The sequence below is a fragment of the Aspergillus foveolatus genome (genome assembly GCF_047715535.1).
Source record: "Aspergillus foveolatus strain CBS 279.81 unplaced genomic scaffold BDW70scaffold_53, whole genome shotgun sequence".
Classification (NCBI taxonomy): Eukaryota; Fungi; Ascomycota; class Eurotiomycetes; order Eurotiales; family Aspergillaceae; genus Aspergillus; species Aspergillus foveolatus.
This window is the reverse complement of record NW_027396117.1, coordinates 48606-72647: the sequence shown is the minus strand read 5'-3', so window position 1 is coordinate 72647 and position 24042 is coordinate 48606. Positions and strand designations below refer to the sequence as shown.

Below are 24042 nucleotides of genomic sequence, written 5' to 3'. Positions count from 1 at the left end.
AGGTGGAGGGGCAATGTCGTGAGGCTTTATATATGGAAATCTTGATTTAGCTTGCAAGGGGAAAAAGAGATATTGAAGCATTTGTATATTTTGATGAGTAAAAACAATAGCAAAAAGTATACCCTAAGCTACTGTCCGAGGTATTTATACTTCAGCGGCGCATCGCCAGGCTTTAAGCCCTTAATAGTAACAAACTGGTCATCGCCGGGCACGATGTCAATGGCACTGTCGCTGACTCGGACATTGTCTCGTTCCTCAAAGACTAAGCATTTAACTGGTTTCCTGGCGCTCAATTCGAGTACCTGCTCGCTTTCGGTCTTGGAAATCCTCGTAATCTCTAATCCTCGGTCAGAAAGATCAAGGTACTTGAACGGCTGCGGCCAATCAACATCTCTAGCCGCAAGCTCGCCGTCCACCCAGAGTCTGGCAGCAAGAACATGCGGCTCGTCGACTGTGTGGTCGATGACTCCGTCCAAGATGTTAGTAGTGCCGTTGGGTACAATGGTGACATTCTCGCGGACGATAGACTCGTGGATAGCAAGACCAGTCTTGATGGATATAAACCTCAGTTCGACCTTTCCGATCACCTCCTTCAGCAGGCTACTGACGACCCATAGCTCATACTTGCTAGACTTGGGCGGCTGTGCGTGGGAGACGCTCCAATCGTGGTGCTCCCGGCGCACACCAATGGCAAGCGGCTTCAAAACACGGCTGACGGCATAGAACGCAGGTTTGGGGCGCAGAAAGTAGTCTACAATGGCCCAGGAGATGGTCGGCCAGCAATCGTTCAATTGCCAGAGTAGTGCACCTCCGCAATGCCTCTCATCTCCCCACTGGCGGCGCCATCCGCGGTACCCAAACATCATCGTTTCTGCTTGGACGACTTGTGTAAGGTAAACATAGGTCTTCTTTGATTAGCGTTCTGAGTCACCAATACCAGGCATAAATACTTACTTCTAAGTCTGTTGCTGTTCGCAGATTCTCAACGAGGTACGTGGCAATCCTCCGCTCGTGACCATCTGCTTTGTTGTGGAAATCCAGGACGTGTGACTGGGGGTATTTGTCGGCTTCACTTGTGACGAAGTGGTCGATGGTGGACATGTGAGGGAACGCTTCCATTCCGAACTCGCTGTTAAAGCGCCCGCCAAGAGTATCGAAGATTTGGTATTTCTCCTGTGTACCGTGCCATACTGGTAGATTCTGTTAGTTGGCAGCATCGAATTGTTACAGGTCGGGTACCTACCATTCCACTGATGCATATCCCCTACCGTCGGGTCAGAAGTGATTTTGCCGTCGCCCCACGGGCTGCCAGGATGGTAATATGCCGATGGAATTATTTTTTGGACGGCCTTTGGTAGAAGATGCTCGTAAATATAGCGGGCAGGGAAATCCGTCTTGAGCCAACTCTCCGGATCCTTGTCCGCATAGTCGTAAGTGAGACCTTGCTGTTCCTGTACCTGATAGTCCTCGTTGTTTCCAACCCAGATAACGATGGAAGGGTGGTGGCGCAATCTCCGCAGGTTGTATTCGGCCTCTTTTTCGATCGACTCAAGAATCTCAGGCCACGTCGGATAGTTACCGCAGCCGAACATAAAATCTTGCCATACCATCACACCGACCTCATCACAGGCCTGGTAAAAGCTCTCATCCTCGTAAATGCCGCCACCCCAAACGCTATAAATGTCAAACGAAGCCAACATACTTCAAATAACAGGATTGACGTACCGAATCATCACCTGATGGCCGATAGCCATTAACTCGATCCATTTGCGATAACGATCGGGTGTGATATTGGTCAGAAGACTATCAGCGGGAATCCAGCATGCACCGCCACAGAAAATATCAAGACCGTTGATGCGGAAGAAGAAGGATTTTCCATGCTTGTCCGGGCGCTGGATGACCTCCGCAGTCCGAATGCCAAACTTCTTCGAGACCTGGTGGGCCTGTTCTTCATCCTTTTCCAGAGACACCGAGATCTCATATAGAGTTTGGTCTCCGTACCCATTCGGCCACCAAAGCGACGGAGCTTGAACATCGAACGTTGTCTTAGCGACATTGCCGTCCACAGTAGCTACCTTTTCGCCGATCTGCTGCCCTTGAAGGCTCAACGTAAAAGTAGCTTTATACGAGTTGCCGGTCCCTTCGGTCTCAACCTCTGCGGCAGCGATAATGCGAGCCTTGGAATGGTCATCAGCTAGGTCCACCTCTGTCCAGAGATCTGATATTTTCGCGGAATAAACTTCAAGTCGCACTTCTTTCCAAATGCCTGCTGTCATCAGGACTGGGCCCCAGTCCCAACCCCAATGGTACTGAGCTTTCCTGACGCTCAATCTCGCAGTGTCTCCATTGAAACCAACCCATTTATGATCTGGGTGCTGCTTTCGAAGCTCCCGAGCACGAAGTAGGGCACAATCGAAATCAATCTCGAGTGTATGCTCGCCTTCCACATCCAGGGCTTTCGTGATATTCACCCGGTGAGCGAGAAACATGTTATCGCTCTCAAGAATGACCTGGCCGTCGAGCTTGACCTTGGCGAAAGTATCTAGTCCGTCAAAGGCTAGAAAGATCGAAGACCCAGCAGGAACGATTGGCTTCTGGAAGACGTTTCGGTAGGTCCACGACTTCTCGTTGACCCATCTTGCACTCAGTTCGTTGAGGCCAATGAACGGATCATCTAATCTGTACGCGAGAGGACCATATTAACAATTGAGGTAACATCGGCTGCAGAGCTACTCACTTGCCATTTGCCTGTAAGTCTTGATGGACGACAGAAGGAACAGTAGGAACCGGCAACCAGGCATCTGGAGACTGATCATCGCTGTCCTTAAAGCTCCAACCCTCCGAAAGAACGTGTTGTGTGTAGGCACCCATCTTCAAAGATATGCTCGCTGCGGTGACTCCGTCGACTGAACTATGGCAAGAAAGACGGCCGCTGGTTTAGAAGGGGGTTCAAAACATTCTTAACTGCCGACGGCTGCCATTTATCCTGTGGGAAGCTCCGCGTCCGAGAGCCAGTCATTCTGAGCATCGTAACCACCGTCCCCTCTTCTGCTTGATAGTCCTTTGGAGTCGAGAGCTAGACGGAGAAGAGCCCGTGCCCCAGGTACGCGCCTTACCTGTTTAGGAGGGTCCTGGGGAAGGACCTCCGTGTCATATCTGGTTAGACTAGACTCGGCTCTTTCTCCGCCTGGGGCACTCCCCAAACTTCCCAAGGCCGCCTCTTTTGCGAGTTCGACTGGGAAATTCGAACTCCACACTGCATTGTGAAGAGTACAGACCTTTTCCGAAATTTCTGAGGCTATAAAGTCCACATAAAGTGGAACAGTAAATAATATGGGAACATGCCTTCTGTCTTCTATCAACTTCTCCTCAAAATTGGTTCAAGCCCACCCTTTCCCCGCGTGAAGGGACGATTTGGGAACGGGTTTCGCTCCGTCAAGCTCTAGCCATCATTCGTCTCAAGATGAGTAGGTAAGCAAGCGCCTTGCCATCAGTGTAATAGGATAAAGGCTTGCTTTCGAGTCTTGAATCCCAGCTGTTTCAGCAGAGCCTTCCTGAAACTCGAGTGCCGCCTTTCCCATGGCCCATGTCGGCTCCTCTAACAAGTTACCAGCCTCAGATTGATCCCTGCAATCGTTCTTGAAGAAGCGGTTGAATTGAGACGGGCATCTATAATTCATCATCACTTGGCATATTTGGTCTACCTATCGGAGCAACCTACAGGTTATTTCAGGCTTTATGGTCTTACTTTTCGCGGTTGCTGTGGAGCTTGGATTGATGGCTAGCCTTGCCTATTCGCTGCCTCAACCCAGAATGACCCAAAGGGTGAATTAAAGGAACACCCCCAGCCGAAGACGACGAAGGATTGGGGCTGGAAAACCGGGACGTGCCTTTGACAGGCACACTCGGCATTCTTCTCTCACAATGATTCGACGGCCAGCTTTAGCCGGGGTCAATTCTATGGATTACCCCTCGTCGCTTAAAACGACGCAAGGACATTTGCGCCACTAAATACCGAATGGTCTGACAACCTAACGCTTAACGGCAAGATCCTACGGGTTGATTCGAGAACCTGAACCACTCATCTTTGAAAAGCTGGAGCTACTGTGACAGACGTTGTAGACGTCGTCCTTCATGAGGTATCTTCCGATCATCGTCAGGCAATCATCAAGCAACTCACGCGACCTCTGCGACCTACGCATGATAGTACAATGTGCACGAGTTACAGCATATACCTCGGTTCGTATGGGCCGATAAGCATCTGAATTTCACTCTGAACAATTGCCAGGCTGGCAGGCTGAGAATGAGCATTCCAAGCAGGGTAACTTGCGATCACGGTCTTCGCGAGAAGCGATAGCGCCACTGCCTTTCTTGTGCTCTGCTATCCTCGGTTCGTCCCGTCTCACAGCGAGGCCCGATGCTTCCGACGGGAGTAATTTATCCACAACAGGCAAACTCCTGCCGATCGATAGTGAAGTCTATGGCGTTCTCGGTGATTAGTGGAATCAGGCCTTTGAGTTTCGCGGATGAGTATTGAGAGCCACGCCAAACCTTCGCCGAATCCCTGCGATATCAGCCTAAAGACCACGAGACACCATCATCACAGCCCAGCCACGACACCAGATCACGTTCCATTGGCCTCTCTCCTCAAGGATGCGAGGCTCATTGGCCGCAGCGTGTTCTGACAATCTTTCGTTCGGCTACAGGCATGTGTCCGAGCGCCTATAGTCAGAGTTCGGTTCGCAATTCCCAACAAAAGGATTTGCAGTATCCCTCGTGATGAAGGCTGGGCATATTCTGAAAATGCTGAGCTAAGATTGACAGTCGCCCTACGTGCATTCTTTGGCCACCGAGGAACGTACCGAATGACATGATACATGTATTCAGGCCTTCATCTCGCTTGTCAGAGGGGTACAGATGGTGGCAATCCGTAAAACCCCTTTTGCGCCCTCGCTTATGCCATCCAGTCATTCGTTTACGATCCTCTCCCAACCCACACATTCACCAAATCACGTCGTTATACAAGGACGAGAACGTTCACTGGGTCTCAAGACGATCCTTAATTTCTTCAACCATGTGGTGGGTGTATGGGATATGCAGTGTGAACCGACTACTGCAGGCCTAACATCCATAGTTGTGATCCAGTTGCGCAAGCTGGCGGTGCACACTCTGCATAGAGTCTCCTGCACGTATTCTCCAGATCTCGGAGAGGGAAATAATCGCGCAGAGGCTTGGAGTAATACGCTAGCTGTAAGTTCCATTCGCCACCCCCAGAGTCCCTGCGACTATCAGACCCTGAGGAGCTGCTCCAAAGGAGGCAGCGGCAGCGAGGATCAGACCTGAACGACCATGCCGCTGTCGTACTGGACGCGCTGCAAGAAATAACAGATGCCTCCCTCATGGCTGTACTCGGACGGCGCCGCTTTTTGATCCTTTTCCTAGCTCGAGTGGTAAATTGGTCGAATCACATAAACGCCTTCTGACTGGCCAATCTCTAAATGTCTTGGCCTCAGTCTGATGCAAATAATTTTAAAGCAAGGACAGGATGGCGGCGGTCAGAAGGGCCGGACAAGCGGCAACACTTTACGACTAGTAATAGCTGCAGTGCTAAGGCACACTGCACACTGCCGGCAGCACCGACGCATCCCAGTAATAATACCGTGATATAAGGATCGCATCAGGAAACCCTGTAAACCCTGTCTGTCGCTTCCAAATTACCATGATCATGGGCCATTTGGGTTCCTTGGTGCATAAGATGGGGTAGCCTCTGGTAGGGCTATCGTCGGATGCGGGATAATCGCCGGCTTTGGTAGTCTTCGACTAGGACGGGAGTTTAGGACCCATGCTGCATGATTAATGATTGCGGGGAAGAAATGAATCAGCGCGCATGCGTAAGAGACTGAGAAGACACCTCGGAGGTGCTAACGATCTCCAGGGACTAGGCTGACACGACGTGACCTGACTTGACCTGACTTGACCTGCCCTGGCCGTTGACTGGCAATCTGGAAGAATCAGCAGAAGTCGTATTCTTATTATCCGGCCTGCCTTGTAGAAGACTCCGTACTCATTCCTGGAATCCTGTTCCCATTTCCCTCTTCAGCCCAGCGCCACCAGCCGAGTGCTAGTGTTCCTCCCCTCTTTAGTCTTTAGCCTTATTCCCCGCCTTTTCCAGGCTTGTTCTTTTCCTTCTGTGGTGCTTTGCTTTTTCTACATCCATACCACTCTTCTTGCCCCTATATCATGTCTCTCACCTGAACAACCAAGATTTGCTCTTCTGTGCTCCTGCCCTGGATTGACTTCACGTCCCTCTCCTTGCCAGATCCCGTTGTCTTGTCGCTAGCAATGTTCCACACCTTCGAGGGCTTCGAGAATCCAGCCGCCTCGGCCCCCGCCCGTGCAGGACGAGAACGCCAGTCTTCAATCGGCCGTCGCGTCACCACTCTTCGTGCTTGTACCTCTTGTCGTCATCGCAAAATCAAATGCGATGGTGAAAAGCCGTGTGAAGCATGTAGGTGGTATAAGAAAGCCGATCTTTGCCATTATTCGGATCCCCGTCCATCTCGAAGGTAGGTGGTAATTTTCCGCCGTCGTGCCTCGGCTACGCAGCTAACCAGAATGCCTGGGCAGACATGTCGAGAAACTGTCGACGACTCTGGATGAGTACCGAACCGTACTGGAAAGGCTGTTTCCTGGCGCATCGCCGGAAGCCTTGGCTAATTTGCCGCGCGAGAAACTGCTCGAAACACTAGCTCAGCCCCAGGCGCAGCCTCCAAGTACGGGAGCCCGCCAGATATCACCAGCAACATCCACCTCCCACGAGGCGCACGTCTCCCCAATATCGACCGAGGATGGAAATTTGGAGTCTCTACAGGCCATGCCTGAAGAATCTAATGACCCCCGCAATCTGAGCAGCGAGATCACGAATACAATATCCGATGATGTCAACGCGTTGTCGCTTTCCACAAGAGGTCCGTCCTCGTACCTCGGTGTCTCGTCCATAAACGCGGTTCTCAAAACAATCGTGTGGCTGGATCCAGGGTCCGCTGCATATTTTGCCAGTACGCCCCCAAGCGCTCCTCGTCGAGGCTCCGTAGCAGACCTCTCTTCGTCGGAGGGGCAGTCTTGGGCTGCCCATGATCAGCCTGGCACTCCTCCGCAAGTTCATCTACAAGTGCCAGAATCCCAACTCCTGGATGCTTACTTTACCTATGTCCAACCCTTGACACCAATCCTGGACGAGCAGTCATTTCGCGAAACATACGCTGCGGGACACCGAAAGGACGACCGGTGGTATTGCTTGCTGAATATCGTCCTCGCGATGGGCAGTATCTGCGCCTCAACCTGCGACGATATTTCACATAAGATATATTACTCCCGGTGTAGGGCGTACTTGGACCTGGAGTCGCTCGCGTCACTGCACCTGGAAACCGTGCAGACCCTTGGTATTCTAGGGGGCTGGTACCTGCATTACGTTGCCCAACCGAATCTAGCGTATTCACTTATGGGCGCGGCTCTTCGCATGGCTGCCACTATGGGCTTGCATAGAGAATTCGCCGACCAATCCGATACATCGAACAAGCAGAAAATGGCGCAACTTGATCTCAGACGACGTGTATGGTGGACACTGTTTCTTATGGATTGCTGGGGAGGCGTGACTTTGGGACGGCCAACAATGGGCCGATTCAGTCCCGCGATTACGGTCAAGCTTCCTCACTATCGGGAATCGGTACGTGACTCATCACAAAGGTTCCTCCACCATTTACTGACCAGAGTAGGGGAATGTACTTGATATCCTTCCGCTTCTCGAGAACGTCCGATTTTGCAAGATCAGCAATCAGATACAAGACGCGCTAGCAGTGTCTCCATTGACTAAATACAACGAAATACTCCACTTCGATACTCAATTGGTTGAGTGGTACAACAGCCTCCCATATATCCTTAAAGACCATGAACCATGCCCCGAAGGAATCGCAAACACCCGCGAAGTCACGAAGTGGCGATATCACGTCCAACGCATACTCCTCTACCGTCCCACACTATTGAGCTATGCCATGCGGCGGGTTCCGTATATTGCTCTACGATCCGAGGAGCGGACGGCGATCGAAAGGTGCAGAGAGATCGCCGAAACCGCCATCAGAGACATCTCGGCAACTGCAAAGACCCCTCAGATGTCTGGGTGGAACGCCGTGTGGTTCCTCTTCCAAAGCACCATGGTTCCCCTCCTAGGGCTGTTCATCAACGATAATACAGTGACAGATCCACGGGCTACTACAGAGGCGTGTCAGACGCAGGTCCAAGACGCTTTACTCGTGTTTGCGCGTCTTCAGCAAGCAAGTCCGACGGCAAGGAAAACCCTCGACGCAGTTTCACGAATATTTGAGGCCAGCAAACGTGGTCCCGGCATAGCTGCCGAAACCAACAGCATCAACAGCGCTAATCTCTCCCCAACTTCGCGCGAGGCCGGTGTTCTCAACACACCCGGAATCTTACCCTCTCACAGCGATGGACGAGGATTTGCAGTTACGCACGACAGCTCGTTCACCGACCCATTCGCCCCTTCAACCATGGATGACCCTAACGGTCAATATCTATGGGACTTCCTTAGCTGGAGCGATACCAACATAGTCCCAATGGCAGACGTGGAAAATATCAACGACGGTGGCCTGCTCGGCTCCGACGACAAGCATTTCAAGTATACGAATACCAGCTTCTTTGGCAACCAGCTAACTGAGCCGCCTTTTTTCACTAATTCATCTATTCCATATTATTCGTGAGCAGACTTACTTGGATACCATATCTTCTTTATTTTGATAACCGCTTGGCTTCCCTTCTTTTCATGTAATACCCCTTCGTCTCACGAGGCGTAAACCCTCACTTGATATTGTTTTTGTTTTTATACCCGGACTACTATATCCGCTACTTCAGCTGGTCTTCTGAAACCTACTATAAAATCCAATAGGAATCTATTTCTGTGGTCTTTGACCAGACATCATGATGATGATGAAAAGTTTGTCACATCGCCAGCTGCAGTAGAGCCATACCCGATATTGCATCGGTGGGAAAGCCGCTGATCGGCCATGGATGCTGAGTCAGCAATAGTTTGAAGACGCCAAGATACCCCGAGCTGCATTTCCAACAACTACGCCGACGGCGTTACCCGACCCCTGTTTAAGTGGAACTTTGGGCGTGAATGTCTAATGTGCTCATTGAACATTTAAGGAAGCTGCTTCGTTAGTGACTTGATTCCCCAGCTGCTGAACCCGCTTCTTACGATTTCCGGCGGGCAGTGGGACAAGTCTCGGATGACTGACCCGATCCATCAAAATCACCAGAAGGGTTATTTACAAGGCACATTCAACTTGCAAAAAATGGAATCACTCTTCAAAAGACCATTCATGGTCTACGGCTTGGCTGTTGGCCTCCGCGCAGTTCTTCTCTTCTACGGGGCCTGGCAAGATGCCCACTCAGCGGTCAAATACACAGATATCGACTACATGGTCTTCACTGACGCCTCGCGCTACGTATCTCAAGGGGATTCCCCTTACGCCCGAGACACTTACCGCTACACACCGTTGCTAGCGTGGATGCTCCTCCCCACGACCTGGGCTATCCCAGGCTTCTTCTCCTTTGGCAAGGCGCTCTTCGCGCTGTCCGATGTTGTGGCAGGCTGGCTTGTCGCGAAATCGCTGACCCTAACGCATGGGATGAGCGCAGAGCGTGCGTTAAAGTATGCCAGCTTCTGGCTACTGAATCCCATGGTTGCAAATATCAGTACCCGTGGGAGCTCGGAAGGGTTACTGGGGGTGCTAGTTGTTGCGCTGCTCTGGGCTGTCCTGAATCGCAGGATTTACCTTGGAGGTGTGCTTTTAGGGATCGGTGTTCATTTCAAGATCTATCCATTCATTTACGGAGTGTCTATTCTTTGGTGGTTGGATGAGAAGGAGTTCACGACCAACAAGGCTCAATCGGAAAGTCGGGAGGCCGAACCCAAATTCAAAGACACCCCTGTCGGCATGTCCATTTCGCAGATTCTGTCGTTTATCACCCCGTGTCGTATTCGGCTCACCCTAATCTCGCTGCTCACATTTGTGGCCCTAAACGCGGCAATGTACCTGCACTACGGCACTCCGTTTCTTCAACACACCTACCTGCACCATCTTACGCGCATTGACCACCGGCATAATTTCTCGCCTTATAGCACACTACTCTATCTCACTGCTGCTTCTTCAGCCGGCGCCGCGGGCCATGGCGCGGGGGGTCCTAGCGGGAGCTTTGAGTCCCTTGCCTTTATCCCGCAGCTACTCATCTCTGTTGTCGTCATTCCGCTCGTTCTGGGGAAGAAGGATCTACCGGGGACAATGCTTGCACAGACATTTGCGTTCGTGACCTTCAACAAAGTTTGTACGAGCCAGGTATGTCCTTGCTTCTTTGAGTTCCTCGCAGCACATAGCCACCCCACGCAATTTCCAAAATAATCTAGCTGACGCAAAACAGTACTTCCTCTGGTACTTGATCTTCCTTCCCTTTTACCTCCCCACCTCATCTCTCCTCCAAAACCCGCGGCTCGGGATAACAGTCGCTGCACTGTGGATTCTTGGCCAGGTACGCTTGTTCCGAGCCTTTCCTTCTACTGACCTCCCAATATCATGAATATGCGTTAGGCCCTCTGGCTAACCTTACAACCAATGCTCAGGCCCTCTGGCTGCAACAAGGCTACCTGCTCGAATTTCTGGGCATATCGAGTTTCCTGCCCGGATTGTTTCTTGCGAGCTTGGGGTTCTTTGCGGTGAATGCTTGGATTTTAGGCGTTATTGTGGCCGATGTTGGGGGTCTGAATCTGTATTTGGGCGATGAGAAGCGGAGGGTGAAATAGGGTATTGACTGCTCACTGCTGGGGCCGTTAAACGTGGCTTATGGAGAAGAGAGGAATCCAGTTGCGTCATATGTACGGGTCTGGATTGGGATGTGAAGTTAAGGGGCTTCGGTAGGGCAACACTCCATGTCTACGTAAATAGATAGATGTATATAATCTAAATAGATGAAAGAAATGACCTCAGTTTAATGAACTACAGCCTTTTACTAACTTACATTGACCTGTGAATTAGCTGGACAAGCAGATGATCTGGTGTCTGATATCAGATCTCCATTCGTATGTATCATGTCATGGCCTGATCCTGAGTGAGGATACTCTCACAGAAGTGGGATAGGCGGAGAAAGATGGGGAAAACAAACAAACGTACTATGGTATCTTATAACCCTACACAAAAGAAGGCGATCCTTGCAACGACAACCGTGAAAGACATGGAAAAATGCATTAACGCTCAGGCTGCTTTATCTTTGCTCCTCCTGCGTAGTCTCAGTGTTTCGGCACATCGGCAATAATTCTATACGTGGACGCATGGATGCTCAACGGTCTTGTGCGCGGGTATATTGCGCCCACGATCTGATTGTTGTTCCCATATTGCGGGGAGATGCCGTCGGTGAGTTTGACGAATTGCGCCTCTGGACGAGCCTCATGGAGGGCCTCGAGGATGGGTTCGTTCCAGAGACCCGTGGCCTTGGTGCCAATGAGCTGAAAGTACGGGTTGAGTGGAGGGCAAGCGGAGTCAAGATCAATGAAGCGGATGCGCATGTACTCTAACTTCTGGTGGATTTGGAGGCCGTTAATGGATGCTACGACGAGTTCCTCGAAGGCGCGTATGAAGTTTAGGTTTGTGATGCCGGAGAAGTCGTCAAGGAAGGGGAGGGCCGGGTAGAGTTTTCTGTCGCGGCAGCATGTTTTCACGACTAAGTCGAGGGATTTGAGCTTTGACTTCTGCGTCTGATCGGGCCGGGTAACCATGGAGTTCTTCGTGGACTCGAAAAGACATGCGCAAACTTTGCCGGTAAATGTAAGAGATTCAAGGCGTGGGGCTACTTCTCCGAGGAGACGACAGAGATGTGGTGGATTGACACCATCACCGAGCCAGCGGTTCTGTGAGTTGTCTTTGTTGTAGAAGCCTTCGAGGCTGATATTTACGTGAAGCAGTGATGAAGGTAGGCGACGGAAAATGCTGGCGATGGTCTCATAGCCTTCAATCTTTGGCTTGGCATACGAGCAATGCCACTCACGGACGTTTGGTAGTGCCTGGGATAAAGTGATCCAGTGTCGGTGGCCCCGCATAATGTTCCAGGCTCCGCGCATAACGAAGGTCTGGATATCTGGGAGTATTGGAAGCCGTTGAAGGCCTGTACATCCTGTCGGATCTGTTTTGAAATGGCGTACCATTGGGGGCTTTTTGCAATGACCTCCTTCCAAAGTAAGTATACGAGCCCCCCGGAATACAGTCTGCACATGGAGAAACATCTCTTCTAACGTAGCATTGTGGCTTGCGTAGTAATATTTGTAGTCAGCCACGGGGTTGGAATGCGGATCGTCCCACGCCATTGTAGCTTGAAGAGCTGCCATATCCGTTAATCCCGCATTTTCATCATTCGATCTTCGTGGAAGCTGACGGGAGGCGTTCTTTATCGCTCGTTGGCCCCAAACAGGTATCCATATCTCCACATGACGAACGTAGGATGCCAGATGAGGATGCGCACGAAACCAGCGTGCACTTTCCTCCAGCTCATATGCGGTGCCTTTGAGTTTGACTATGACAACGGAGTTAAGCACGGGAAACAGACGGCAAGGATAAGGCTACTCACTGTGTCGGTAAATCCGATCTTGCACAAGAATTCTCCAAATAGGCGAGATGAGAGCCAGGTTCGAAAGAGCTTTCCGCCTCGGATGCCTCAACGATTTGTGCCAACTCTGCGCAGATGATTTCCCACTAGCCCCAGTAAAGGTCGATGTGCGCTCACCGAACAAAAAGTCGAGGATGGTCTCGTGAATTTCGACTGGAAGGTGTTCGAAACGAACTTTCGACTCGCATATTGACAGTGACTCGGCTAACTGCACATCCTCCATCTCGGTATCCACTGGCGACTGGGGCGATCCCGGGGAGTCCGGACCCACGGGGACGGTGAATGATCCCTCATGGCTCGGGATTCCAGCGCTTGTACTTCGATTTGATTTTGAGCATGAGACGGAATTTGAAATGGAAGAAGCTCTCGCGAAAGCATTCACTGAAACGGGTCGAGGGGGTGGGATTGTAGAGATTATGAAAGGAGAAGAAGACGGAAGTAAATCGGCGGTCATGATTTTCGGGAAAAGTATGGTGACCTAAAAAAAGCCAGGCAAAGGCTATATCGTCAATCGTTAAAAATGGAGGAAAATGGCTATGGGGAAACCCAAGTTAGCAAGCCGGAAACGAGCGAGAAAACGAGGAGAAAGAAGCCGTAAAAACAAATGCAGAAGAAGAAAAGAATTGAGAACATGACGCTAAACGTACTCAAGGCGGATCTGGACTGTCGTACAAAACAGTGGAGGTGAAAGAAGCACGAGGGACGCGAATATATCTGACGAGGAATGACCACAAGAGTAAGCAAGTCGAATTACGCTCTGCCAGCGTGCTCCATGGCGCCAGGTGGGGATGATGCTGCGTTGGAAGCGTCTGGTGTTGGTTGACGGAGGAGATGACCGGGAATTAGGCAGTCAGGCAGCGTCGGGACAGCAAGTGGTGATGCGATCGTGCAGGTGGCGATAAGAATCAATGATAGCAGAGAGATCGGGATGGGCTTCACTCAGTACAGCAGTCGTTGGTGGGTTATGGAGGAGAAAGAGGGGGAGAGAGCAATGGAAACGAGATTCGAAGATTTGGGATAGCCATGAATTCGGTCAGATGATTTCACGCCCGTGATGCCATCGTCCAAGCCAGAGTGCAGTGTATTTATAGCAGCCCCCTTGTTCGAGATTCATTCCGACGCCTTGAATTTGGTATCACTTTAATAATGGACTTTCTTTCACTTGAAACTAGCTGTCAGAACCCGGTGGCCTGCAGCCATGCATTGGAGAATCGAATAGTCGGGATCATTGAAAGAATTCCTGCCAGCCGATCTCAATCTCTGGCGAACTTCCAATCAGGAGTACTTTGTATACATTTGTAACTTTCACACCATACATTTAGCGACTACCTACCGCTTGGCGCCCTATTCGACCGACAAGCTAGACGCCTTTACTCCATACGTATTTGATCACCGTAGAAAAGAATATACACAGAAGTAAAATGCAGGAATCATCGCCTGCGACGAAACCGGAACTTAAGCTCGTCATCACTACTATCTGAATCTTGCTCCTCACGAGCACGTTTCTGACTTCTCGGCGTCGTCGTCGACTTCTCAAACTCACTTTGTGCGACTATTCGTGGCTGCCATGGCTCGCTGTCTGGTGCCTGACTGACCTCGCGGTCTCGCTGGCTTTCTTGTGGGCTCCGGTTCGAGGAGCGACTGGTGTTCACCCAGTAGTGATCCCCAGATCCAATGTCCTTCCGTGGCACTTCCTCCAAGGGAACAATGACGGTCTGTAGAGGAATCCGATGGCGCTGTGGATCGCGGCGGCGCTCGCCCTTTCGGATGAACTTCTTAAAGTTCTTTCGTCCATTCCACCGCTCATCCCATCGATCGTTTTCTTGGTCTGCCGGCTTGGCTGGGATTTCCAACTCTTCCACGATGGCAAGTCCTCTTAGTTTCTCCACGTCCACATCTTGGAGAGAGTCTTGAAGTGATTCTTCCTCCTGCTGCCGTCGCTGACGAGCAGCATCCTCTTCTGCCTCTCGGTGCTGCCGCGCTGCCTCTAAGACATCGAGCTTTTGACGCTTAGGCCGAGGACCTTCCCCCGGTTTAGCATGGGAGCTGGACTCTTCCAGATTTTGCTGGAAGGTTTCACCCCGCCGGCGTTTCATTGCAGTAGCTCCGGGTAGCAAACTCGAGACGAGGTCTTCTTCCTCCTGGAAGCTGTCAGGTTGCTGAGATGGTTCGCCGGAAGCAGCATCTATCGACATCGGTTGCAGATCCTCTGTAGGCTCATCTACCTCTGGGGCGTAGACCGGTATGGAATTGATGTCGAATCCGTCGTCGAAAACTCTCGTTTTGGTGACATACTTGTGCACTCGAGAGCTCTTGACTTTCTTCGGCGGTTGACTAACTTCTTCAGGCTGTTGGGACTCGCCAACAACTTGTACATTCGAAGGGGGGTGGATGGATGCAAGCTCAGGCGACGGCTCTTGCACTATTTCATGACGGAGCGGCCGGCACAAAATGGAGGCATCATTGTTCAAGATTGCATTGAGAAACTCATTCTGCTGAATAACCCGTTGGTCAGTCATGAGTGCAACCTCATTACACAGCTGTACCGGCCAGTCTTGATTTCCTGTTTTTGACTTGAATCGTACAAGCACCACTCCACCATCATAATTTCTTTCAGATCCAATGCCTCTCTCGCCGGCGGCGTTTTTCATAAACTGTACGACCTCCTCCGGGGTAGTCACACCCTCTTCCACATCAAGATATAGCGCTTTCCCATGTCCATTAGTGATTGGGTCCGTAAGGAGCTGATGCTGCGACTTGTCGCAGAAAACAAAGGTATACCCTTCAAAGACATTGGCTCGATTGGGGTTGGGTGCGAATGCCTCATCTGAGCCGTCGAAGACTTCTTTCCCAGGAGGCGGGAGGAACTCTTTCGCATTGGGCCACGCAGCGTCAAAATCGGCCTCCAATGGAGACAGACTTTCCATATTCTCCAGATCGCTCGGGGTAGACGCGTAATCTAGGGCATCGATGAAAGAGTAGTCCACCATGTATGTGCCATTTACCAGCGCTTGTAGTCCCTTCGCAGTATTTCGCTTAGTCTGGACGACATGGGTTGTCACATTGACGAGGTATTCCTCGATAGTCTTGATATCCAAGCCTTCCAAGCGATCACGAAAGCGGGCGAGGGCGTTTTTATTGCTTTCCTTAGAAGAGAAGGAAAAGCTAAGAACCTTTGGCTCCCATTTTATGCTAAGCGTCGTCCAATAATAAGCACTGAGCTCTGTATTCTTGACAGGCACTCACCGCAAAGGATGACGTGATTTTCCCAGGTATATTATATGCTCCTCCCCGGTCAGTTTCCTACTGGCACCTTTTATCTTTTCACCATCGATTATTGTGCCGGCCTTCGATTTCTCGTCGGTAACGAGGATTTCGGATCTTTTCTTCGTTTTCGACTAAACGCGATGGGTCAGAGGGGAGCTAACAACCCATGATTAGGATGCGTACCCCATCACCTGCCTGGACTTGCGATACCTCGATCGTCAAGTGTTTGCGGGAGACTGACGCGTCTGGCACCGCTTCTCGGACTATATTTGGTTACAGTCGTTAGTGAGGTTCGTTAGCAGTTGGGAACATAACAGCCGTCATACCGCCCTCCGTCTTGACACGACCAAAGAGATACTTCTTTCCGGGTCGCAGCCACAAGCGCTTGCCTTCTAACCGTCAGATCTTAAAAATTGACAATGGACAGACATAATCACCACCGAGGAAGTCTCCCTCCGTGTCAAGGATCCACATGAGGGGCACAGTCAGCGCAATAAGGACCTAACATGACTTGAGTTGGATGAGCGTCAACGGATGTCCGGCACGTGCAGCGCCGCGAAGGAAAACGCGTAGACACGTGATTTGGTGCCTACCGTAATGCTGCCTAGTTTGGAGGTTCAACGAGCATCAGCCGCTAAAATTCTCTTTCATTATACCTGCGACGATGTTTCCATGGAGGAGGAAAGAATTAGTAAGGGCGAACAGCCCATAATAAAAGGCTACAAGTCTCCTGGTGTCGATGAGAGTCTTAAGTATCAGCTGTTGGGGCCTTCTTTGATAAAGGCGGGCCAGGACTCGGTTGACCAGAGAAAGGTGAGGGGAAAGGCTTCTCGTTTTCTTGCAGTTAGACTAATTGTGGAGGTCTCTGAAATCATTTATAATGCCTCTAAAGGCTCCAAGTTTTTCAACCATGAGCAAATCCGCGATAATGTCCTCACGGAGAAGATACAGCGGATTCTGAAGGAAAAGACGCGCCTTGAGAGCCTGAATCTCTCAGTCGACTTACGCTTAGCAAACCAGGTCTTTGCTGAAATAGAGTCCACCAGAGACCTCTCGCAGTATGTGGTTCACGTAGACTGCGATGCGTTCTTTGCTGCGGTTGAAGAGCTGGATAGACCGGAGCTGAAAACCGTACCGATGGCGGTTGGAAAGGGCGTTCTGACGACTTGCAACTATGAGGCTAGGAAGTTTGGCTGCCGAAGCGGCATGGCCTCCTTTGTCGCAAAGAAGTTGTGTCCCCAGTTAATTTGCCTGCCGCAAAACTACGAAAAGTATACGGCGAAAGCTCAAGAAATCCGCGCCATACTTGCACAATATGACCCTCAATTCGAGAGTGCGAGCATCGACGAAGCCTATTTGAACATTACCGCTTACTGCCGCGAAAAGCAGCTTGATCCAGAAGAGGCTGTCAGTCGCATGCGTGCCGAGATTCTAGAGAAGACCAAGATCTCTGTCTCTGCCGGAATTGCAGCAAATGCAAAAATCGCAAAAATCTGCTCGAATCGCAATAAACCAAATGGCCAGTTCCGTGTTCCAAACGATAAGGATGCTATCATGGAATTCATGAGAGATCTTCCTATGCGCAAAATCAATGGCGTGGGCAGAGTGTTCGAACGGGAACTCGACTCAATCGGCATCAAAACATGCGGCGACATTTTCCCACAACGTGCCTATCTGCAGAAGCTATTTGGCGAAAAGGCTCTTCACTTTTTAGCGCAGTGCTATCTCGGAGTGGGCAGGACAAAAATTCAACCAGCTGAAAGCTACGAGCGCAAAAGCGTCGGCACCGAGAGGACATTTCATGAGATCAGTAAACGAGAAGAGTTCAGAGAGAAACTCTGGTCCTGTGCTCAAGAACTAGAGAAGGACCTGTCACGCACACAATTTATGGGCCGTACACTGGTTCTTAAGGTCAAGCTGGCTACTTTCGAGGTGTTAACCCGGCAATATCAGCCCGCAAGGGCCGTGTCTACGGCCAAAGATCTCTTCACTTCTGCCCTTCCGATGTTAGAGAAACTCGAGAAGGAGATTCCCAATATGAAGCTCCGTCTGCTCGGTATTCGATGTACCAACCTCGTGAGCACCAAGAAATTCGACATGAATTTTTTCGGTGCCGCTGCGCGGAGAAAACCTGTGCCAGATACTGCAATAGAGTCTCCTGTGGAACAAGAAATAAATGCAGAAGAAGCCTTCGAGAAGGCGGCCCGCGAGGAGCTCCAGAGCGATATGCAGGCGCTAGAAAGGCTCAGTCAAGAAACACCCGAAGCTGGAGGTGACCAGATTGAGATAAGCCCAACGCCGACCACCGCCGGTAAACTACTGGATCAACCGGAGTATTGGGACTGCCCTATTTGTTTAATGCCTCAGATCGCGGACGATAGGAAGTTTAATGACCATGTGGACTACTGTTTATCGAAGCAAACGATAAAAGAGGCTATCCAGGACGATTCGCCGCAACTGCAGCCGCAAGCTCAACCAGCACCACACAGCACACGAAAGCGAAAGACTGCTTCTCGCGACAGCGTAGACCCGCGACAGAAACGTCTTTTCTTCACTTAAACGAAAATTCTCCTTTTCTGCTACTCAAAACCAGCCAAGGCCGCTACCACATGGCTGCGCTTGGGCACCGCGCCTATGCTTGGCCGCTTCGAATGCGCTTCAGCTATGCGAACCTCTAGGTATAACAGCGGATCTGATCCCGAACAGTCTGTTTCAACAACTTTCTTTCGCCGAATAGAGCGCTCTATATCAAACATGTTACGGCGTGACCTAGAACGACCCACTGCGGGCTAACTCCTTACGCCTGGATACTAACCAGGAGGTCCAGCACGTGCTATATAAGCAAGGTCGGTGGAATCGTGATTTGTATCTGACGGCCTACCCATATCGTGTAACTCAATCTATGCACCTTCGTGTCTCAAGGATCAGGACAGCCCATGCCAGACTAGCCTGGTCTCTTGCCCATTTTCTGGGATTCTCGCTGATAAGTATCGGTTATTCTACCTTTGTTGGATAGCAATGGATAGACAAACTAGATTATACCTAATGCACGGCGGTTTCGATGCGGCTATGCATATGTTTTTAGTGTTGGGCATATATAATTGTAAAATGCTGTTCAGAATATGTTCACTTCTCCAGTTGTTGATCAGCCCATAGAGGCGGGGCATATACGGGAGTAGAATGATCTAACAACCGGAGTATCGGCTCAGCTGAAGCGAGAATTCCCGGTGATTCAAGATATCAAGGGCTTATAGAACCAAACCACTGCCAGATGGGATTTCTAGCATTTGTATACCCATTCGAGAGCAATTACTGAACCCCCTTGGAATGCTATTTCAGTTGCGGTGAAAAGCAGACTAGGCCGAATTTGGCGGGGATAAACATCTCGGTCGGCGTGGTATTTGGCGGCAAAATAGTTAGTTTCCACGCTGCGTTCTCGTCCTAAAATCTTCATCACGACCATCAGGCGACTCCCTTTGCGTCTTCCTCCCTACTCGAAAGATATCACGGGTGGTCTCGCCTGGATCAGACCTACGCTGTCGGCTGGCTGGTGCCACCATGCTCGCAGATCCTCGAAGAGTGCCGCAATGCCATAACAGCTCTCCCTTCTGTCTGCCCCTCGAATCTAGCAGCTATGACTTACGATAAACAACACAATGGCCACCTTGCCAAACCTTTTACTCCGACCCTTAGTGCAGCGTTCAGCAGAGCAAATAACAAGACCCCCTTAACTCCGAAACTCGCCAATCCTTCCGCCGTCCGCGCTCCCAAACGAGTTGCTCCCTCGGACCACTCTGCAACGACTCCCGCGAGATATGGTCCCGAGCCCTCCTATCTAAATGCGAATATCACACCCCGATCCGGCTCCAGAAATAGCAGACGTGATGGGAGCATCCTTTCTCCAGGCAGTACGCAGGTGCACTCTCCACAGTCCTCCGTTCAGCCGTCTCCCGCAAATGAAAACACAAGGGCGTACCGGACTGAGCGCAGTCCAGTTCGAATGGGCGGAAATCATGAACCCCCAAGGACTGCAAGAGCAAAGACATTGACCGCCGATTTGTACTCCACTCGTCCTCACTCCTACACGGAATTTTCGGCTGCATCTCCCATGTTCTTCCACGCTAGCGATGCACGTTCGGTTTCGAGCTCCTCCGAGGCAGATACCCGGTCAAAAGTTTCTGGGAAAGTGTCTTCGCCTGCTACTTTTGTATATGCGAACGGTCAAGAAGAAAATCAGCCTCCAGCTGAAGAGAGCTCCAGACGGCGGTCTTCAGGATTGTCGCGGCCTGCAGTCGTGGCAAGGCCAACGGCTTCTCCTCGGCTCAAGTCACCTCAACCCAGCGCGTCATCTCCTCGATTCTCCGATAGTATTTCCTCACTTGGTGCACCGCATCTTGATGACTCGCCTGAGATTCATTCGCCGGTCCACAGTCCCACATTCAGCACCGTTCGACCTGTACCAATAATAAGCCATACGAAATCTTCAAGCCTCGACACGGCGCGCGGTACTCCTGTTCGTGAGACTTGCGGCGAGGCTCTACGGCCGAGTCCCATCATCGTATCTACGTCGGATCCGCAGGTTGAGGTAAACTATAATTCCGATTCCGTTCCTGCTCTCAGGCCACGCATTTTCAGCAATAAATCGACGAATACAGTCGATAGCCATAACGACGGGTTGCAGAGCCCAGTCAAGTCAGAGCATGGAGTGAGCAGCGGCCCAGTCCTCAGCGCGCGGGTAGAGCGTAAGATTTTGGATCTTGAAATCAGCAACTCGTCTCTTCTGGCCATCAACCGGACGCTTGAGCGCGAAATGCGGAAACAGAACGCAGAACTGCGAAGATTCCGACGACTAAGTCGCTCGGGTCGTTTATCCATGGCTCCTCGCTCAGTGTCGGATACTCTATCAATCCCGAGCGAGATTAACGAAGGCGGGAGTGAGCTCTCATCCGGTCAATCACAAGACGAACTGTCTGAATTGAGTGACGAAGAATCCTTGCCAGATGGGATTGAAGTAGGACCTGACTCAGTAGCCGACGACGACTCGAAGCACAGAAACAAGGATGAGAAACGATTTCTCATTGATCTGGCCAAGCACCAAGAGCTTCTGGCAGACAGTCAGAAAATGAATCAAAGCCTCAAGAGATGTCTCGGATGGACAGAAGAGCTCATCAAAGAAGCACAGAAGGCACTCGAATACAACGTGCTTGTTAATGATATTCAACTGGGCGGGCGAGTCCTTAGCCCTGATGAGTTGAACGACGATGGAGAAGCCGGCCGCGGACTCCTAGCCACCGTTTCGCCCGAATCCGAAATTCCTAATATGGATCCTCCCGGCGAGGACTCGCTATCGACATGATTAAATGCCACTCGTTCTCCTTTCGTTTGTTAGCGATACCCTATATAGCAATATCTTCCTCGTTCAGGAGCTGCGCTTCCAGGGACTCTGCCGAAACCTCTAATATCGCAGGACCTATTTCAGAGACGCGACCTATATACGCGCCGACAGGTTCTCATCCCTCGTGTTGTGCTTGCTTGATATCTATATACCTATTACTGTACTGGCGCTTTTGGTCAACATTGTCCTCCAATCACAATTATCCCTTGTTATGTTTATGCGAGCGATAGATTTATGCGGCTGATCACCTGTCTCTGGACCTTGCGAGATACCCAAGCGCAATAATGAATAATACGAGAGTATCTATATCTTACAACGAGTTCAGCTATCACTTCAGCATTTAGTAATACATGGGAATAAATAGTTCAATGTTATTGCTTTTCTCGTAAGGCCTCTGCTTTATGCCATATGGCTTGACGATATTAATCACTGCTTTCAAATTCGTCATCATATCTAGGCCCGGATATTGGCATCGCGGATTTTTAGAGAGAAATAGTCGAAAAGTAAAACTTGATAGTTCGAGTCTACGCTTCAGGCAAACTTCGAGCCAAGGGTGGAATAGGTGCACGGCACACCGGGCTGGCGATAGCGAAAATATATACTTTCCGTCTATAGATACATGACACGTGCTGCTATCCATGAGTTAAATTGAATGTACGGACCAAGAGAGCGCTCTCGAAAGAGAATAACAATTCGCTACGACGAAAGATACATCCGGCATTATCCAAGGCACACGGGGAATAATTAAGCGGGAGAAACTGGGCGAATAGGGGAGAGGGTAGGTTCCGAGAGGACGAGCAACTACGACGCGGCCTTCGGGCTGGAGGCTTCCGGCTCAGAGTGACCGTGTTTCTTCTTTTTCTTCTTCTCGTCCTTCGCTTTCTTTGCCGTCGCATCAGCCATGAGCTGCTCGAAGGCCATGTAATCTCCCTCGTCGTCGGGGTCACGCTCGGCCTGAAGAGAGTCAGTATGAAGAATACCAGCCTAGGAAAGGGATGGCTCATACCTTGGAATAGATATTGCCAGCAATTATCATGGCATGAGCTCGCTCGATGCGCTTCTCCAACTTGATCTTCTTGTCGCCCAACACCTTATCACAGACGTCGCGGAGGACGCTTTGAATCTCGAGTTTGCTACCACGCCAGGCGGCCGCGAGAAGTTTGCCCGTTACCTTTACGGAATACTCGGCCCTCATCTCATCCGTCCAATTCTCGCCGCCCTTTTCTTCGAGTTTAGCCATCTCCTCCATGGTCAATTGTGCGTCGATGACGGTCGAGATGGTTGTCCAGGCTTCTTTTGCAAGAGTACCCTTATCCTTGAGGCGAGAGAAAAATCCGGAAATACCCAGAAACTTTTGTGACTTCAGGAAAGAGGTAGCTTTTGAAACATACGTAGCGCCGATAGCATGGAGGATCTCAATACCGAATGACTGGATCTTCAGATTCTCCACCTCAAGCTTAATCTTCTCCTCAAAGGCGCGAGTCACGTCGGCACCCTTGTCAGTTTCCGTCCATACGCTGATCTTGTCAATAAGTTTCGTCGCCAGCATGTCGACTCGCTCCTCTCGCGCCTTTTGTCGCTCGAGTTCGAAGGCTTGGAGTCTTTCGGCCTGTTCGCGTGTAAGACCGCCTTTCTTCTTCTCCTTTTTCCTGAGCTCGCGCTCTTCCTCTGATACACCGGCGGCCTGCATGCGGATTTCCTCATCGGACTTATCCATGATAGCCTGCTGTCCCAGACGAGGACGAGGAGTGCTTGTACCGGAGGCGGCGGGCGACGGCGAGGCTGCGCTCGCACCTGAGCTGGTGGTTTCAGCTGCAGACTTGCCTTCCTGCTCATTGATATTCAGCTTTTCTTCCGTCGACGCGGCTAGATCTTCCTCCGCCTCTTCCGTTGTGATTTCCATGCGAGTCGTAAGGTCTTGCAGCAAGGATATTTCGCCGATAAGATCGTAGAACGCGTCTCCACCAAATATCATACCAAAGAACTCGTTCGGATCCTCTGCAATCCATTAGCGGGGATTGTAAAGGAGAATAGTCCTCATTCCGACCACGCACCGAAACCTTGGTCCGGGACAGCCCCTTCCTTGCCGTGGGTATCATAACGCTTGCGAAGTTCGGCATCGCTGAGGACTTGATACGCTTCTCCGATCTGGTGACGGAAATAAATCAGTATCATGTCGAGGACTGGGCTGTTGAAAGCGTACCGCTTGAAATCGCTCATGCGCGGTCTCATCGCCAGGATTCTTGTCTGCGAAATTAGTTAGATCGAGTTAACGCCATAATATATGTCAAGAAATCAAACCAGGGTGAGTGACGACGGCAAGTTTTCGATATGCCTTCTTGATTTCAAGTTCTGTGGCAGTGGGCGGCACCCCGAGGGCGTCGTAATAGCTGGTATCAACAACCATCTTGAGAATGCGGCAAGACCGCCAGTTGTGATTCCGGCTGTCCTCTGAACTGCAAGTGGGTTGGAGTAGAGTTCAGGCTAAGAAGAAGCACCGAGACCAGATTCCTGGTATAGGAGAGGCCTGCTTGAAAAGACTGTACTATGGTATGCGCGAGGATTATTATTTTTTTCTGCCTGGTGAAGCTTCCGAAGGGCCTTTCGTCATGGCGGGGAGACCAAGAGGACCAGCGGTAAGAGATGTCACGCTC

At 50.8% G+C, this 24042-nt stretch overlaps 8 protein-coding genes across 8 annotated transcripts; 4 read left to right on the top strand and 4 right to left on the bottom strand.

The window, feature by feature from the left end:
• Positions 1-128: 128 nt before the first annotated feature.
• Positions 129-2871, bottom strand: BDW70DRAFT_162636 (beta-mannosidase; the record flags this gene model as incomplete). The annotated part of the gene is made up of 5 exons (XM_073741159.1): positions 129-905; positions 955-1190; positions 1244-1674; positions 1726-2679; positions 2738-2871. The coding sequence occupies 5 exons, from the start codon at positions 2869-2871 to the stop codon at positions 129-131; spliced, it is 2532 nt and encodes an 843-aa protein (XP_073593191.1).
• A 2972-nt stretch (positions 2872-5843) lies between these two features.
• On the top strand, positions 5844-9038 carry BDW70DRAFT_97499 (putative C6 transcription factor). Its single transcript, XM_073745321.1, has 3 exons — positions 5844-6566; positions 6628-7726; positions 7776-9038. Exons 1-3 carry the CDS (start codon positions 6343-6345, stop codon positions 8772-8774), a joined length of 2322 nt encoding a protein of 773 aa, XP_073593190.1. The 5' UTR covers positions 5844-6342; the 3' UTR covers positions 8775-9038.
• Positions 9039-9368: 330 nt separating this feature from the next.
• On the top strand, positions 9369-10873 carry BDW70DRAFT_152523 (glycosylphosphatidylinositol-alpha 1,4 mannosyltransferase I; the record flags this gene model as incomplete). Its single annotated transcript, XM_073739453.1, has 3 exons — positions 9369-10412; positions 10495-10602; positions 10694-10873. 3 exons carry the CDS (start codon positions 9369-9371, stop codon positions 10871-10873), a joined length of 1332 nt encoding a protein of 443 aa, XP_073593189.1.
• Positions 10874-11073: 200 nt separating this feature from the next.
• BDW70DRAFT_141841 (uncharacterized protein) lies at positions 11074-13865 on the bottom strand. Its single transcript, XM_073737841.1, has 3 exons — positions 13374-13865; positions 12688-13260; positions 11074-12633 (listed from the first exon to the last, which is right to left on the bottom strand). The coding sequence occupies exons 2-3, from the start codon at positions 13178-13180 to the stop codon at positions 11357-11359; spliced, it is 1770 nt and encodes a 589-aa protein (XP_073593188.1). The 5' UTR covers positions 13181-13260; positions 13374-13865; the 3' UTR covers positions 11074-11356.
• Positions 13866-13878: 13 nt separating this feature from the next.
• Positions 13879-16626, bottom strand: BDW70DRAFT_141839 (DNA damage response protein RcaA). Its single transcript, XM_073737840.1, has 6 exons — positions 16587-16626; positions 16431-16503; positions 16320-16382; positions 16177-16256; positions 15973-16124; positions 13879-15918 (listed from the first exon to the last, which is right to left on the bottom strand). The coding sequence occupies exons 2-6, from the start codon at positions 16465-16467 to the stop codon at positions 14157-14159; spliced, it is 2094 nt and encodes a 697-aa protein (XP_073593187.1). The 5' UTR covers positions 16468-16503; positions 16587-16626; the 3' UTR covers positions 13879-14156.
• Positions 16627-16659: 33 nt separating this feature from the next.
• On the top strand, positions 16660-19076 carry BDW70DRAFT_141838 (Y-family DNA polymerase). Its single transcript, XM_073737839.1, has 2 exons — positions 16660-16806; positions 16855-19076. Exons 1-2 carry the CDS (start codon positions 16666-16668, stop codon positions 18550-18552), a joined length of 1839 nt encoding a protein of 612 aa, XP_073593186.1. The 5' UTR covers positions 16660-16665; the 3' UTR covers positions 18553-19076.
• Positions 19077-19327: 251 nt separating this feature from the next.
• BDW70DRAFT_141837 (uncharacterized protein) lies at positions 19328-21759 on the top strand. Its single transcript, XM_073737838.1, has one exon. It carries the CDS (start codon positions 19628-19630, stop codon positions 21347-21349), a length of 1722 nt encoding a protein of 573 aa, XP_073593185.1. The 5' UTR covers positions 19328-19627; the 3' UTR covers positions 21350-21759.
• A 169-nt stretch (positions 21760-21928) lies between these two features.
• On the bottom strand, positions 21929-23957 carry BDW70DRAFT_97389 (DnaJ domain protein). Its single transcript, XM_073745320.1, has 5 exons — positions 23690-23957; positions 23592-23635; positions 23443-23536; positions 22395-23386; positions 21929-22342 (listed from the first exon to the last, which is right to left on the bottom strand). Exons 1-5 carry the CDS (start codon positions 23793-23795, stop codon positions 22190-22192), a joined length of 1389 nt encoding a protein of 462 aa, XP_073593184.1. The 5' UTR covers positions 23796-23957; the 3' UTR covers positions 21929-22189.
• Positions 23958-24042: the final 85 nt, after the last annotated feature.